At 44.6% G+C, this 18549-nt stretch overlaps 1 protein-coding gene across 1 annotated transcript; it reads right to left on the minus strand.

Annotated features, from left to right (window-relative positions):
* Window positions 1–13682: 13682 nt before the first annotated feature.
* On the minus strand, window positions 13683–17360 carry LOC125550562 (protein phosphatase inhibitor 2-like). Its single transcript, XM_048713584.1, has 5 exons — window positions 17174–17360; window positions 15688–15775; window positions 14864–14982; window positions 14599–14766; window positions 13683–14202 (listed from the first exon to the last, which is right to left on the minus strand). Exons 2-5 carry the CDS (start codon window positions 15690–15692, stop codon window positions 13988–13990), a joined length of 507 nt encoding a protein of 168 aa, XP_048569541.1. The 5' UTR covers window positions 15693–15775; window positions 17174–17360; the 3' UTR covers window positions 13683–13987.
* Between the last annotated feature and the right edge of the window lie 1189 nt (window positions 17361–18549).

The raw sequence follows: 18549 nt of genomic DNA on the forward strand, positions 1-18549 counted from the left end.
GAAATCCTCAATCCATACAGCGGGATCTGTTATACTATCATACGATTCAATATTAACGGGTTTAAAACCCTTCGGGATTCGTGATCCATAACTTCATCAGTGAAGCATAGGGGGTGTGCGGCGCCTCTGTGCCGGGCTATATCACGACGCAGTTCATATGAGTCTTGTCTGCTGTATTTGGCCCGGCCGGATTTACCTTTGGTGTATCCGGCACGACGATCATCGTCCCGTGTTGGCGCGCGCGCCCGTGACCCGTATATTGACCTTGCAAGTTTTGCCCTGCTGTCCAATACGTCTCGCAGGTACCGTGTGTTGCGGCGGGGTGTAGGCTGAACTTTAGGCTGAAACGCCTTTCTGGCTCGGCCACGCGGTGGCCGGTCAGCCGCATCATACACTCGTGATGGAGGTTTCAATGCTTCCTCCTCTAGGTGAGGTAGCAACCTGCGTTTTGGGTAACGCTTGGAGGGGCGCTCGAGTTTGTATTCCTCGGCCGCAAGGACTTTGGTCCATCTGTCTGCTAGCAAGTCTTGATCGTCTTGAAGCTGTTGTTGCTTTTTCTTCAGGCTATTTGCTGTGGCCATAAGCCGGTGCTTGAAGCGCTCCTGCTCGACGGGATCCTCAGGCACGATAAATTCTTCGTCGCCGAGGCTCACCTCGTCTTCGGAGAGAGGCATATAATTGTCCTCCTCCGGTTCTCCATCTGCCACCTGCTCTGGAGGGCTAGCTTGTTCATCCTCCCGCTCTACATCGTGCTGGAGGGGATTGTGGTTGTCTTCGGCACTATCTGGAGTGTTATTATCTCCTGTTCCGGTATCACTACTTTTGCTGTGGCGGGACTTAGAGCGGCGCCGCTGACGTCGGCGCTTGGGTTGCTTCTTGGAGGGGTCATCCTCCGTTGTCTCGTCGCCATTGCCTTCTTTGGGGGTGTCCACCATGTATATATCATATGATGAGATGGCGGTCCAACGCCCTGTGGGCGGTGGTTCCTGTCCGTCTCCTGCATCGTCGTCCATACCGTCGATGTCTTCAGAGTCGAAGTCGAGCATGTCGGTTAAATCGTCGACAGTGGCTACTAAGTGGGTGGTGGGTGGGCAGCGAATTTCTTCGTCGTCCGCATCCCATTCTAGCCGGACATAGTTCGTCCAAGGTTCTCCTGACAAGGAGAGATACCTTAATGAATTTAGCACATCGTCGAAAGGCGAGTGCTAAAAGATATCCGTGGAGGTGAACTCCATGATTGGCGCCCAGTCGGATTCGATAGGCACGGATGCAGGCGGCTCGGAGTCCGTGGCCGGAGACGAATCCAGTGGTTCGGCGACACGGCTCTCGTAAGGGGTGAAGTCAGTATCCGACTCCATCGCCACTGAGAGTGCGGCCTCCTTGGCGGGATCTATCCCTCCGTCCTTGGATGGCGCAATTTGCTCCGGACTGAAGGCCGGAGTAGTTGCAGATGCGATCTCCCGAACACTGTCCGATGGCAGAGTTACGTCATGCTCGTCGTGACTGTGCGGCGCACCTGACACGGGCTCAAATCCGTCGAAGATCAACTCTTCGCGGATGTCGGCAGTGTAGTTTAAGTTTCCGAATCTGACGTGATGGCCAGGGGCGTAGCTCTCGATCTGCTCCAAATGGCCAAGCGAATTGGCCCGCGGTGTGAAGCCGCCGAATACGAAGATCTGTCCGGGGAGGAAAACCTCACCCTGGACCGCATCGCTACCGATGATTGGAGGGGCCATCGAGCCTTACGGTGACGACACAGTGGAACTCTCAATGAAAGCACCAATGTCGGTGTCAAAACCGGCGGATCTCGGGTAGGGGGTCCCGAACTGTGCGTCTAAGGTGGATGGTAACAGGAGGCAGGGGACACGATGTTTACCCAGGTTCGGGCCCTCTTGATGGAGGTAATACCCTACGTCCTGCTTGATTGTTCTTGATGATATGAGTATTACAAGAGTTGATCTACCACGAGATCGTAGAGGCTAAACCCTAGAAGCTAGCCTATGGTATGATTGTATGTCATCCTACAGACTAAACCCTCCGGTTTATATAGACACTGGAGGGGGCTAGGGTTACACAGAGTTGATTACAAGGGAGGATATCTACATATCCGTATTGCCAAGCTTGCCTTCCACGTCAAGGAAAGTCCCATCTAGACACGGGACGAAGCCTTCAATCTTGTATCTTCATAGTCCAACAGTCCGGCCAAAGGATATAGTCCGGCTGTCCGGAGACCCCCTAATCCAGGACTCCCTCAGCTACAATCACTTGAATCAAGTGGGAGTTAATCTTCCAGATAAGATAGTGATTGACAGAATTCTCTAGTCACTATCACCAAGTTACTAGAACTCCGTGATGAACTATAATACGCAAGGGATAATGGAAACGATTCCCAAGCTCTTCATGATACGAAAATCGATGAAGGTAGAAATCAAGGAAAGCATCAAGTGTTGATGGTTGACAAGACCACTAGTTTCGAGAAAAGGGCAAAGGGAAGAAGGGGAACTTCAATAAGAACGGCAAGCAAGTTGCTGCTCAAGTGAAGAAGCCCAAGTCTAGACCTAATCCTGAGACTAAGTGCTTCTACTGCAAAGGGACTGGTCACTGGAAGCGGAACTGCCCCAAGTATTTGGCGGATAAGAAGGATGGCAAAGTGAACAAAGGTATATTTGATATACATGTTATTGATGTGTATTTACTAGTGTTTATAGCAACCCCTCGGTATTTGATACTAGTTCAGTTGCTAAGATTAGTAACTCGAAACGGGAGTTGCAGAATGAACAGAGACTAGTTAAGGGTGAAGTGACGATGTGTGTTGGAAGTGGTTCCAAAATTGGTATGATCATCATCGCACACTCCCTATACTTTCGGGATTAGTGTTGAACCTAAAATAAATGTTATTTGGTGTTTGCGTTAAGCATGAATATGATTGGATCATGTTTATTGCAATACGGTAATTCATTCAAGTCAAAGAATAATTGTTGTTCTATTTACATGAATAAAACCTTCTATGGTCATACACTCAATATAAATGGTTTATTGAATCTCGATCGTAGTGATACACATATTCATAATATTGAAGCCAAAAGATGCAATGTTAATAATGATAGTGCAACTTATTTGTGGTACTGCCGTTTAGGTCATATTGGTGTAAAGCACATGAAGAAACTCCATGCTGATGGGTTTTTGAAATCACTTGATTATGAATCACTTGCTACTTGCGAACCATGCCTCATGGGCAAGATGACTAAGACTCCTTTATCCGGAACAATGGTGCGAGCAACTGACTTATTGGAAATAATACATACTGATATATGCGGTCCGATGAGTGTTGAGGCTCGCGGCGGGTATCGTTATTTTCTGACCTTCACAGATGATTTGAGCAGATATGGGTATATCTACTTGATGAAACATAAGTCTGAAACATTTGAAAAGTTCAAAGAATTTCAGAGTGAAGTGGAAAATCATCGTAACAAGAAAATAAAGTTTCTGCGATCTTATCGTGGAGGAGAATATTTGAGTTACGAGTTTGGTCTTCATTTGAAACAATGCGGAATAGTTTCGCAACTCACGCCACCTGGAACACCACAGCGTAATGGTGTGTCTGAACATCGTAACCGTACTTTATTAGATATGGTGCAATTTATGTTGTCTCTTGCCGATTTACCACTATCATTTTGGGGTTATGCATTAGAGACAGCTGCATTCATGTTAAATAGGGCACCATCTAAATCCGTTGAGACGACGCCATATGAACTGTGGTTTGGCAAGAAACCAAAGTTGTCGTTTCTTAAAGTTTGGAGTTGCGATGCTTATGTGAAAAAGTTTCATCCTGATAAGCTCAAACCCAAATCGGAGAAATGTGTCTTCATAGGATACCCAAAGAAGACAGTTGGGTACACCTTCTATCACAGATCTGAAGGCAAGACATTCGTTGCTAAGAATGGATCCTTTCTAGAGAAGGAGTTTCTCTCGAAAGAAGTGAGTGGGAGGAAAGTAGAACTTGATGAGGTAACTGTACCTGCTCCCTTATTGGAAAGTAGTTCATCACAGAAATATGTTCATGTGACTCCTACACCAATTAGTGAGGAAGCTAATGATGATGATCATGTAACTTCAGATAAAGTTACTACTGAACCTCGTAGGTCAACCAGAGTGAGATCTGCACCAGAGTGGTACGGTAATCCTGTTCTGGATGTCATGTTACTTGACCATGACGAACCTACGAACTATGAGGAAGCGATGATGAGCCCAGATTCCACGAAATGGCTTGAGGCCATGAAATCTGAGATGGGATCCATGTATGAGAACAAAGTATGGACTTTGATTGACTTGCCCGATGATCGGTGAGTCATTAATAATAAATGGATCTTCAAGAGGAAGACATGCACTGATAGTAGTGTTACAATCTACAAAGCTCGAATTGTCGCAATTTTTTTCGACAAGTTCAAGGTGTTGACTACGATGAGATTTTTTCACTCGTATCAATGCTTAAAAGTATGTCCGATCATGTTAGCAGTTGCCGCATTTTATGAAATCTGGCAATTGGATGTCAAAACTGCATTCCTTAATGGATTTATTAAAGAAGAGTTGTATCTGATGCAACCAGAAGGTTTTGTCGATCCTAAAGGTGCTAACAAAGTGAGCAAGCTCCAGCGATCCATCTATGGACTGGTGCAAGCATCTCGGAGTTGGAATATATGCTTTGATAAAGTGATCAAAGCATATGGTTTTATACAGACTTGCGGTGAAGCCTGTATTTACAAGAAAGTGAGTGGGAGCACTACATCATTTCTGATAAGTATATGTGAATGACATATTGTTGATCAGAAATAATGTAGATTTTTCTGGAAAGCATAAAGGAGTGTTTGAAAAGAGTTTTTCAAAGAAAGACCTCGATGAAGCTGCTTACACATTGAGCATCAAGATCTATAGAGATAGATCAAGATGCTTGATAAGTTTTTTTTCAATGAGTACATACCTTGACAAGATTTTGAAGTAGTTCAAAATAGAACAGTCAAAGAAGGAGTTCTTGCCTGTGTTGCAAGGTGTGAAGTTGAGTAAAGACTCAAAACCCGACCACGGTAGAAAATAGAAAGAGAATGAAAAGTCATTCCCTATGCCTCAGTCATAGGTTCTATGAAGTATGCTATGTTGTTTACCAGTCCTATTGTATACCTTAGCATTTTTGGCAAGGGAGTATAATAGTGATCTAGGAGTAGATCACTGGACATCGGTCAAAATTATCCTTAGAGGACTAAGGAAATATTTCTCGGTTATGGAGGTGATAAAAGAGTTCGTCGTAAAGAGTTATGACGATGCAAGCTTTTTACATCGATCTAGATGACTCTAAGTCTCGATCTGGATACATATTGAAAGTGGGAGCAATTAGCTAGAGTAGCTCCGTGCAGAGCATTGTAGACATAGAAATTTGTGATATACATACGAATCTAAATGTTGCAGACCCGTAGACTAAACTTCTCTCACAAGCAAAACATGATCACTCTTTGGGTATTAATCACATAGCGATGCGAACTAGATTATTGACTCTAGTAACCCCTTTGGGTATTAGTCACATGGAGATGTGAACTAATCACATAAAGATGTGAACTAGATTATTGACTCTAGTGCAAGTGGGAGACCAAAGGAAATATGCCCTAGAGGTAATAATAAAGTTATTACTTATTTCCTTATATCATGACAAATGTTTATTATTCATGCTAGAATTTTATTAACCGGAAACATAGTACATGTGTGAATACATAGACAAACAGAGTGTCACTAGTATGCCTCTACTTGACTAGCTCATTGAATCAAAGATGGTTAAGTTTCCTAGCCATGGACAAGAGTTGTCATTTGATGAACGGGATCACATCATTAGAGAATGATGTGATTGACTTGACCCATCCGTTAGCTTAGCACGATGATCGTTTAGTTTGTTACTATTGCTTTCTTCATAACTTATACATGTTCCTATGACTATGAGATTATGCAACTCCCGATTACCGGAGTAACACTTTGTGTGCTACCAAACATCACAACGTAACTGGGTGATTATAAAGGTGCTCTATAGGTGTCTCCAATTGTACTTGTTGAGTTGGCATAAATCAAGATTAGGATTTGTCACTCCGATTGTCGGATAGGTATCTCTGGGCCCACTCGGTAATGCACATCACTATAAGCCTTGCAAGCATTGTAACTAATGAGTTAGTTGCGGGATGATGTATGCTACGTCTTGAACTTGCGTTGGTTTTCCCCGAAGAGGAAGGGATGATACAGCAGAGTAGCGTAAGTATTTCCCTCAGTTTTTGAGAACCAAGGTATCAATCCAGTAGGAGGCCACGCTCAAGTCCCTCGTACCTTGCACAAGATAGCTACTCGCAACCAACGCGATTAGGGGTTGTCAATCCCTTCACGGTCACTTACGAGAGTGAGATCTGATAGATATAATATTTTTGGTATTTTTGGTATAAACATGCAAAGTAAAGTAAAGCAAAGTAAAAAGCAAAGCAAGATTAAAGTGATGGAGATTGATATGATGAGAATAGACCCGGGGGCCATAGGTTTCACTAGTGGCTTCTCTCAAGAGCATAAGTATTCTACGGTGGGTGAACAAATTACTGTTGAGCAATTGACAGAATTGAGCATAGTTATGAGAATATCTAGGCATGATCATGTATGTAGGCATCACGTCCGTGACAAGTAGATCGAAACGATTCTGCATCTACTACTATTACTCCACTCATCGACCTCTATCCAGCATGCATCTAGAGTATTAAGTTAAAAACAGAGTAACGCCTTAGCAAGATGACATGATGTAGAGAGATAAATTCATGAATATTGAATAACTCCATCTTGTTATCCTCGATGGCAACGATGTAATACGTGTCTTGCTGCCCTTCTGTCACTGGGAAAGGACACCGCAAGATCGAACCCAAAGCTAAGCACTTCTCCCATGGCAAGAACTACCAATGTAGTTGGCCAAACCAAACGGATAATTCGAAGAGACTTGCAAAGATAACCAATCATACATAAAAGAATTCAGAGAAGATTCAAATATTATTCATAGATAGACTTGATCATAAACCCACAATTCATCGGTCTCAACAAACACACCGCAAAAGAAGAAGATTACATCGAATAGATCTCCACAAGAGAGGGGGAGAACTTTGTATTGAGATTCAAAGAGAGAGAAGAAGCCATCTAGCTACTAACTATGGACCCGAAGGTCTGAGGTAAACTACTCACACTTCATCGGAGGGGCTATGATGATGTAGAAGCCCTCCGTGATGACGGCCCTCTTCCGGCGGAGCTCCGGAACAGGCCCCAAGATGGGATCTCGTGGATACATAAAGTTGCGGCGGTGGAATTAGGTTTTTGGCTCCTGTTCTGATCGTTTGGGGGTACGTGTGTATATATAGGAGGAAGGAGTACGTCGGTGGAGCACCGAGGGGCCCACGAGGTAGGGGGCGCGCCCTAGGGGGGCGCCCCCCACCCTCGTGACCTCCTATTTGACTCCTTGGAGTAGGGTCCAAGTCTCCTGGATCACGTTCGATGAGAAAATCACGTTCCCGAAGATTTTATTCCATTTGGACTCCGTTTGATATTCTGTTTCTCCGAAACACTGAAATAGGCAAATAACAGCAATTCTGGGCTGGGCCTCCGGTTAATCGGTTAGTCCCAAAAATAATATAAAAGTGGAAAATAAAGCCCAATATAGTCCAAAACAGTAGATAATATAGCATGGAGCAATCAAAAATTATAGATACGTTGGAGACGTATCAATGTATTATGGAACGAGTAAAGAGACTTGGCGGTAACGAGATTGAACTAGGTATTGAGATACTGTCGGTCGAATCTTGGGCAAGTAACATAGTGATGACAAAGGGAACAACGTATGTTGTTACGCGGTTTGACCGATAAAGATCTTCGTAGAATATGTGGGAGCCAATATGAACATCCAGGTTCCGCTGTTGGTTATTGACCGGAAACATGTCTCGGTCATGTCTACATAGTTCTCGAACCCGTAGGGTCCGCACGCTTAAAGTTTGGTGACGATTGGTATTATGAGTTTTTGTGTTTTGATGTACCGAAGGTAGTTCGGAGTCCCGGATATGATCACGGACATGACAAGGAGTCTCGAAATGGTTGAGACGTAAAGATTGATATATTGGACGACTATATTCGGACACCGGAAGTGTTCCGGATGGTTTCGGAGAAAACCGGAGTGCCGGAGGGTTACTGGAACCCCCCAGAAGAAATAGTGGGCCTTATGGGCCTTAGTGGAGAGAGAGAGAGAGGGCTGGCCTAGGGAAGGCCGCGCGCCCCTCCCCCTCTGGTCCGAATTGGACTAGGAGAGGGGGCGGCGCCCCCCTTTCCTTCTCCCTCTCCCCCTTCCTTTCCCCCTCCTAGTAGGAGTAGGAAAGAGGGGAGTCCTACGCCTACTAGGAGGAGGATTCCTCCTCCTGGCGCGCCTACAGGGGCCGGCCGGCCTCCCCCCTTGTTCCTTTATATACGGGGGCAGGGGGCACCTCTAGACACACAAGTTGATCTATTGATCTATTCTAGCCGTGTGTGGTGCCCCCTCCACCATAATCCACCTCGATTATATCGTAGCGGTGCTTAGGCAAAGCCCTGCGTCGGTAGCATCATCATCACCGTCATCACGCCATCGTGCTGATGAAACTCTCCCGTGAAGCTCTGCTGGATCAGAGTTCGTGGGACGTCATTGAGCTGAACGTGTGCTGAACTCGGAGGTGCCTTGTGTTCAGTACTTGGATCGGTCAGATCGTGAAGACGTACGACTACATCAACCGCATTGTGCTAACGCTTCCGCTTTCGGTCTACGAGGGTACGTAGACACACTCTCCCCTCTCGTTGCTATGCATCACCATGATCCTGTGTGTGTGTGTGTGTGCGTAGGAATTTTTTGAAATTACTACATTCCCCAACAATCTTTTGTAATTGTGAGCACTCATTAAAATATGACATGTTAAAAGGTTGATGTTGGACAAGGAAGACAACATAATGGGTTATGTTTTCTTATATCTGAAATAAAGTATATTGTCATGGATCATCCAACATGTTGAGCTTGCCTTTCTCCCTCATGCTAGCCAAATTCTTTGCACCAAGTAGAGATACTACTTGTGCTTCCAAACATCCCTTAAACCAGTATTGCCATGAGAGTCCACCATACCTACCTATGGATTGAGTAAGATTAAGTAAGTTGTCATCGGTGCATGCAATAAAAATTGCTCTCTAAATATGTATGATCTATTAGTGTGGAGAAAATAAGCTTTATACGATCTTGTGATATGGAAGTAATAAAAGCGACAGACTACATAATAAAGGTCCCTATCACAAGTGGCAATATAAAGTGACGTTCTTTCGCATTAAGATTTTATGCATCCAACTATAAAAGTGCATGACAACCTTTGCTTCCCTCTGCGAAGGGCCTATCTTTTATTCTTGTCTTATACCTTATGCAAGAGTCGTGGTGATCTTCACCTTTCCTTTTTTACATTTTATCCTTTGGCAAGCACATTGTGTTGGAAAGATCCTGATATATATATATACCCAATTGGATGTAAGGCATCATGAACTATTATTGTTGACATTACCCTTGAGGTAAAAGGTTGGGAGGCGAATCTATAAGCCCCTATCTTTCTCTGTGTCTGATTAAAACTTTGAACCCATAAATATCGCGTGAGTGTTAGCAATTGTGAAAGACTAAATGATAGTTGAGTATGTGAAGTTTGCTGAATCAAAGCTCTGACATAGACTCTTCCTGAAAATAACATGAATTGTAATTGTTTGATGACTAATAACACGGTTTGTTAGTTCTCAAGAAATTTTATGATCTATACTTTAACATGTGAATAGTTTGTTACTTGATCATGAGAAGTTTTATGAGTTGAGCTACTGTTATGATATATAATGATGCTAGAAAAGGTGATTGAAATTATCATTGATCAAACTTGTGCACCTGCTAGCATTCACACTTCATAAATTATTTCTTTTATCATTTACCTACTCGAGGACGAGTAGGAATTAAGCTTGGGGATACTGATACGTCTCCAACATATCTATAATTTATGAAGTATTCATGCTATTATATTATCTGTTTTGGATGTTTATGGGCTTTACTAAACACTTTTATATTATTTTTTGGAACTAACCTATTAACCGGAGGCCCAACCCAAATTGCTGTTTTCTTGCCTATTTCAGTGTTTCGAAGAAAAGGAATATCAAACGGAGTCCAAACGGAATGAAACCTTCGGGAGAGTTATTTTTGGAACGGAAGCAATCCAGGAGACTTGGAGTAGACGTAAGGGAAGCTTCGAGGAAGCCACGAGGCAGGGAGGCGCGCCCTACCCCCTAGGCACGCCCCCCATCCTCGTGGGCCCCTCGTGGCTCCCCTGGCCGACTTCTTTCGCCTATATATGTCCATATACCCTAAAAACATCAGGGAGCAGAATATATCGGGAGTTCCGCCGCCAAAAGCCTCCGTAGCCACCGAAAACCAATCTAGACCCGTTCTGGCACCCTGCCGTAGGGGGGAATCCCTCTCCGGTGGCCATCTTCATCATCCCGGTGCTCTCCATGACGAGGAGGGAGTAGTTCACCCTCGGGGCTGAGGGTATGTACCAGTAGCTATGTGTTTGATCTCTCTCTCTCTCGTGTTCTTGATTCGGAACGATCTTGATGTATCGTGAGCGTTGCTATTATAGTTGGATCTTATGATGTTTCTCCCCCTCTACTCTCTTGTGATGAATTGAGTTTTCCCTTTGAAGTTATCTTATCGGATTGAGTCTTTAAGGATTTGATAACACTTGATGTATGTCTTGCATGTGCTTATCTGTGGTGACAATGGGATATCATGTGATTCACTTGATGTATGTTTTGGTGATCAACTTGCGAGTTCTGTGACCTCGTCAACTTATGCATAGGGGTTGGCACACGTTTTTGTGTTGACTCTCCGGTAGAAACTTTGGGGCACTCTTTGAAGTTCTTTGTGTTGGTTGAATAGATGAATCTGAGATTGTGTGATGCATATCGTATAATCATACCCACGGATACTTGAGGTGACATTGGAGTATCTAGGTGACATTAGGGTTTTGGTTGATTTGTGTCTTAAGGTGTTATTCTAATACGAACTCTTGAATAGATCGATCAGAAAGAATAACTTTGAGGTGGTTTCGTACCCTACAATAATCTCTTCGTTTGTTCTTCGCTATTAGTGACTTTGGAGTGACTCTTTGTTGCATGTTGAGGGATAGTTATATGATCCAATTATGGTATTATTGTTGAGAGAACTTGCACTAGTGAAAGTATGAATCATATGCCTTGTTTCTTAGCATTGCAATACCGTTTACGCTCACTTTTACCACTTTCTACCTTGATGTTTTTATATTTTCAGATTACAAAAACCTTTATCTATCATCCATATTGCACTTGTATCACCATCTCTTTGCCGAGCTAGTGCACCTATACAATTTACCATTGTATTGGGTGTGTTGGGGACATAAGAGACTCTTTGTTATTTGGTTGCAGGGTTGTTTGAGAGAGACCATCTTCATCCTACGCCTCCCACGGATTGATAAACCTTAGGTCATCCACTTGAGGGAAATTTGCTACTGTCCTACAAACATCTGCACTTTGAGGCCCAACAACGTCTACAAGAAGAATGTTGTGTAGTAGACATCACCATGCACGACAGTGCCGTTGGTGGCCACTCCGGGTCGACAGCCACGTATCAACGCATTAAGAAGCTGTTCGAGTGGAAGGGCATGAAGCAGGACGTCGACGACTACATGCGGCAATGCCAGGTTTGCCAGCAAGCAAAGCATGAGCTGCGCAAACCAGCGGGAAAAATTGGCACCATTCCCCATTCCCACGGCTCCATGGCAAGATCTGACAATGGACTTCGTCGAGGGTCTGCCCAAATTTGAGGGGTATGACGCAATCATGGTGGTGGTCGACCGTTTCACCAAGTTCGTGCACTTTGTGCCATTGCGACATCCGTTCACGGCGACACATGTGGCAAAGGTGTTCTGGGACAACATTGTCAAGCTGCACGGCATCCCTTCATCCATCGTGTCCGATTGCGACAAGGTGTTCACCAGTGTGCTCTACTGCACTGCTACCATCCGCAGGCTGACGGACAAAGTGAGTGCGTGAATCAGTGCGTGGATATGTACCTGCGCTGCGCTGTCCATGATACTCCGCGACAATGGCGTCGCTGGCTGCCCCCCGCAAAGTTCTGGTACAACTCCGCTTCCACTCCTCTTTGGGTTGCTCTCCGTTCAAGGCGTTGTACGATGTTGAAGCAAACGAGGGGAGCATGGCCACCTGGCCGGCAACACAAGCAACCTTGACGGATCGGGGAACAGTGAGACTGGACATTGCACAAGGACAACTTAAGAATGCAGTTGACTCGGGCGCAGACTAAGTACAAGAAGTTTGCAGACCGGAATCGCACCGAGCGCGTCTTCCAGGTTGGTGATCAAGTGCTCCTGAAACTCCAACCTTACATGTAGAAATCTGTGGCCAGCCGCCCTTGCGCCAAGTTGGCATTCAAGTTCTTCGGGCCCTTCTCCATCATCGCCAAGATAGGTCCCTCGGCATACAAGCTGGAATTGCCTTCCGACAGTCGCATCCATCCCGTGTTCCATGTTTCCTAACTGAAGCCCTTCACACCCAACTATACACCAGTGTTCTCTGAACTACCTGCGACTGCAGACTTGTCGGCAGTGGATTCCATGCCTGCGGAGATATTGGACAGAAGAATGAAACGAGGTGACGCTCCGGTGATTCTGGTTCAGGTGGCTTGGGACACAACTCCGCCATCAACAACCTGGGAAGATTATAAGGTACTTCGACAGCGCTACCTGCTGGCCAAAATCTGGGACGACAGCACCATCGAAGAGGGAGTCACTTCTCAAGATGGGGAGAATGTCACATCGGTAGTGCACACCACCACCGCGTGACTGCCAGTTGGCCTAGCCAAGTGTAGGCGTGCGTGGGTTCCACTTGTAAGTGTATGAGAGGCCAAGGGCTGGTTGGGTCGCGCAAGTACTTACGCCCTGGAGAGGGGTTGTATCAAGTATGCTGATGAAAAGATATTCTGAATTCCCTCACCTACTTTCCCCTCGCTCACCCCCTTCTCCCTCACCCTCCTACTCCGATCCCCTCCCGAAGCCTACTCTGGTCGCCTTCGATCCAGATCGGGGCGTTACATCCCAATCCACTAATCATTTGCGGTAATCACCGACCTCCATCCACCAATTATTTGATCTTTGTAAGGATGAATTTTGGTTAACTGAAAAATTGCATAATTATATTTATTGTTAAAAGATGAACTTTGGTTAACCAAAAAAGTGCATAATTGTCGACATCGTATAACTTCGCCCCGAGCTTTCTACTAATCACTTTATTTTAATTTGCCAAATGTTACACCACAAGGTGTGCGTTCAAACTCTCTTGGCATTAAATCCTAGCGAGCAACCGAGCTGTTCAAGCAGGCCACAGTTTCCTGCTTTACAATCTCATATTCTCATAAGCTGTTTCCAATGGCCAGGCAAACCAATGAACTACTGAACTGAACAATGAAAGTAAATACCTTAATTGTGCAATAACTCTTATGTTCATCATGGATCCGCAATCACAAGCAGTAAAGCATGATCTCAAGAAGAAAAATTGCTCAAGGGTTGTCCATATAACTCAGTTCCAGTATTATAAAAAGCGGCCCAGGCAAATTCTAGCCTCCTGACTGAACGTGAAGTAGCTAGTTCAACTAGAATTCTCCACCATTTTAGGCACCGCGGCATCTCAAAATAAGAAAGAGGAACAGGTTCTTTGCGTACAGAAAATCATCCGATCTGGCATGAAAACAAGGATCCAACAATACACACAGAGCAGGCGCAAACTGCATGCTCCCGCTTAGTTGAACTTTCCCTAGGCTTAGCGACCACAGAATTCACTTTATGGCTCATACTTGAGGTGATGCTGACGATTCACTCTTGTCGCCTGTTGCCTTCTCTCCTGCAGTTTTGTCTTCGGCGTTGTTTGCAGCTTGCTCATTCACACGGGCCTCATCTTCAACCAGGGATCCAGTGCGCATCAGTTCTTTGACCTTGCGGAATTCATCGTAGTGATTGCGGCGATGCTCTTTGAAACTCACTGATGATCTGTCAGCTTCTGAGTCTGCATGAACACCAAACATATCACTGGCTGTTCGAATAACGTCCTGGACTCTGCCTGTTCGAATAACGTCCTGGACTCATATAGTAAGCTTACTATTCCCACATTACGTTGATAATTAAGTATACACTTATGCATGACATCAAATACAAATATAAATCATGATATAAGATAGCAACTTAGAAAGAGTTACAAAAGGTTTATCTTAGCTAGCTAATTCAGAAGAGCTATATGAGTAATCATATAGTTGGATCACTTATGGACTTCATTACAGAAAGCTGATACCATAAAATCAAGTCGCATAACTCAGCTAGTCAAATATATTGAACATCAGTAATTACTGATTTACTCTAGCAACTCTAGAAACATAAAATGGTAACTGAGAAAGAAGCTACCAACCATCATCCTGTTCCATGGCATCTGCATCATCATCTGAGGATGCCCACTCATCATCCTTTGAATCATTTTTACTTGAAGAGGCCACACCATTTAAAGCAGTCAATATAGCTTCAGCACTAACAGTCTCATCTAGACACTTGTCGAAAGGGCGTGTTGGTGATAGTGACCCTAGAGAGCAAGCAATGAAAGCAATTATCCAGCGCTTGCACATTATGAGCACAAATAGTGGTCAGATATGATGAGATACAAGTAACAAGACATGTACCATCTTCTTCATCCATCATAGGGTGATACGGTGTCTTGGGCTCGGTTATCTTTTGCCTCACTGGCTTGTTTGATTCAATCTCATACAGATTGTCCTCATTCCACTTCACGCGATGGGAACTGAAGAGAAAAAAGTCAAAATAATGGAAGCAAAATCAAGCAAGTTGAGGTCTAGCTCACACTTATGCAGCCAGTTCAGTTGATTTCATTAGCTCTGGATCATAGCGCAGCATTTGCGCCAAAAACATGGTTTCGCGTACATGTAAAACCATATAAAAATACAAATGGTACTACAAAATCATACCCATTTTTTCCAATACCACGTCCATGTAGAAATCAATAGCTAGGCTTTATTGTGTTTAAGCAGGCAACAGATCAATGCTATTTTCTATGTCTTCATAGTAGCATAAAATGCAAAAGCCAAATAGAGAATCTTATATCGAATATAAGCCCTTTGACATATTAGCTCTATCAGTCCTTCCAGTTTCTCAAACAGAGAATACTATTTTGTATAAAACCTGGATTAAGTTCAAGACTGTCTACACACTTTAATTTACCATGTCATGTTGCATTGTAAAAATCAATTGTATTACTCAGGACACCAAACAAATATGCTGAACCCTTGTTCACAAGTTGGTTAAAAAAAGAGAAATGCTTATGCTCCATCATTATGCTAGCCCAGAGATAAGATTTGAAACAACCCAAGCCAAGTAATGGAGTACTAACTAACACTCTGAAAAACGTACATACCAAAATAAGTCAGTATGCATCATTTCTTTCAAACAGTTTCTTATTGATCTCGAAGGAGGAATTAAGACTACTAACCTCATGCTTTAAGTTTCTGATGAGTGAGGATCAAGAAATGTTTAGACAGCAATTCGAAGCCAGATAACACCACCTATTCTAGGTTTCCCTGCAGAAAAAAACTGTCAAGAGTAAATCGAACAAAGATGCACATATTTTGGGAGGTGGGAGTGTGCCACTGTGACAAACGGACACGACATGCTCAGACCATCTAATAGTGCATCTGACACATGGGAGGTGGGACAAGCTAATGACCAGACGGCAATTATCAGCAAGAATCTATGGCTTTTGTAGTCAATCAAATGTGCAGTTTTCTGATAATTTTGACAGAATGTGTATACCAACAATCTTTCAAAAACATACTTCTTAATAGTACACAAATCGATATGGAATAGTTCAACACGATAATAAGCAAAATTTGCTATGTGACATTGTAAAATGGGGGCAATTGTGCGTCACACCAAAATGGTGGCCCTATACATAACAGTAGAATTACTATACTACTATTGTAACAACCAGCAAGAGGGCTGCACGAAACTGTTTACTTAATTTGCCTTCCATCCTCCTAGCATTACTGCTCAAGAACAAGCAAGTACTCCCTCGGCACCGCACCGGCACACACTGCTGCACAATTTCTCTTCGCTGTACTGGCCGCCTTGCTTTCTACAAGGGTGCCCTACAAAGGCCAAACATGCCATCACCAGCCATGATGGTGTGTTCAACAAAGACGGCCTTAGTCGAGTTAGTTCACTGATGGGCATGCTTCAGCCTGGCGCAACGCGGCCATGACGGGAGTGTGCCACTGTGTAGTGGCACCGGAGACCATCGCTACAAGGCCGTGAGGTGTGAAAGGCTGAATCTGAGGATTCGATTTACGGTGGTGAACAATCGGCCGGGGCTACACGAAATGTTTATTCCCTCTGAAAAAAAGATGGAATGACTGTATTACGATGGCTTCAGTGTGCTGTGGCAGATGGCCGGTCACCATTTCGGAGCCAAACCCCATGATTTTGTACCCATAATTAAAACTAAGAAAAAAAGATCATCATCGAAGTATTGTGCGGGCGCGACAGGGCGGATCTCGATGGGGTGCCCAAAACTCGTAGAACTTATTTTTGTTTTAACTAGTCATCGCTGGATGACCCAAAAAAAAAATCCCATACCTCGAAAAATCAATGTCCGAGACCGCGGACGGGGCGGAGACAGCGGACGCGCTATGAGGTCTAGAATGGGAACGGCGGTCCCGGCGAGGCGGGATGGGTTGGTGGGCGGCTGAGGGGTGGGGGCGGGCGTCGGCGATGACGCGGAGCTAGGGCACGGCGGCAGCTCTGAGGCGCGGCGGGATCGGGTCGGGTCGGATTGGTAGGGTCGGTAGGTCAGGCGGAGAAGAGGAGGGGCACGGGACGGGGTGGTGGTGGCGGTGGAGAGGAAAAGTCGCTGCTACGGGGATCGGCCGCGCGTCGTGGCGAGGAGGACATGGATTTTGACCGGGATCGCGGGGAATTACCTTAGCTGCTCTCGGCAGTGGTTCCGGCGGAGGAGCGAGCTCGGCGTCGAGGTGGACGACGAGGGAGGAGCGGCGGAGGAGCGAATCGTGGTCGGGGTCGGGGTCGAGGTGGGCAAGGAGGGGCGGAGGAGCACGCGCCGGAGGTGTGGTGTTTCCGTGGCTTATTTCTTTTCTCACGCTCCCCCACTCTGCCCCCGGTACTTCCACACAATTACCAGAAAATCCCACCCCTACTGTGAACTTTTTTTTAACACAACGCAAGCGCTCATATACATGCGCATACACTCACCCTTATGAACACATACGTACACCCTACCCCTATGAGCACCTTCGAAAAACTGAGCCGGCATATCATCTTGAAATTTATGAAGTCATCGTAGGCACCTCGTCATCGACGGGTACGTCTCCTCTCATTGAATGCGTATCGCCAGAAATCTTGAAATAAATTCAGGAATAAATGCGAGCATCAGGATTTGAACCCTGATGGGCTGGGGATACCACAGCCTCTCTAACCATCCAACGACAAGTTGGTTCGCACCCCTACCATAAACTGAAATGTATACAAGCCAGGCTGCAAGTTTATTTAGGCCAAAAAAAAAACAGTCCAGTACTCCAGATAGTTTGCCAAGCAAGAATGTCAGTTTGTATTTTCTTGACTTGGTTGTCTCTGATGTTTGCCAAGAATCATAATCAGTACTACATATGATAATTAAGCCCGCATAACATTTTTCTAAAATAGGTATTTATTTTTTTGTCATGTGTTTGCTTAGAGTAATTTGTTCCATGTACACACTACCATGAGCAAGTTCTTCCTGTGTACCACATTATCGATCTTGATTTTACTTGAAATACTGGTCTGACAATGTATTGATAAAATTAGTGGTGTGCCTTTCAACCTGCTCAAGTACTGAGAAAGTACTGGCAAACTAGATTTGTTGGATGCCTTAACTAAATGCACTCTTCCGTTGTACTTGTGCAACCTGAAAATCCTATCTTTGTTTTGTACTTGTGCCTTAACTTATATAGCCATCACTTTATCTTTGCCTACGAGGAACAATTGTTTCTCTGTGTTATATTTTCAGAATTTTGGCAAGTACTGAGTGCTAATTCTTCTCTTCTTGGTTACTAGCTTGTACTTAGTTGTAGTGGCGGAGCTTCATGGGCATCAAAGGGGGCCATGCCACCCCCCTACTCTAGGAAAACTCTTATGTGTATCCCTAATTATTGGCTTGAATATCCAAGGTTTCTCAAAGCTTATGTGTAACTTGTCTTCTTCGCCACCTCAACTTTGATTAGCCCCCTCAACAATCTTCATCAAGCTCCGCCACTGCTTAGTTGAGTTGAAGAAGCAAGTAAGAAGCGCTGAGACAATGAAG

Source organism: Triticum urartu, chromosome 4 (genome assembly GCF_003073215.2).
Source record: "Triticum urartu cultivar G1812 chromosome 4, Tu2.1, whole genome shotgun sequence".
NCBI lineage: Eukaryota > Viridiplantae > Streptophyta > Magnoliopsida > Poales > Poaceae > Triticum > Triticum urartu.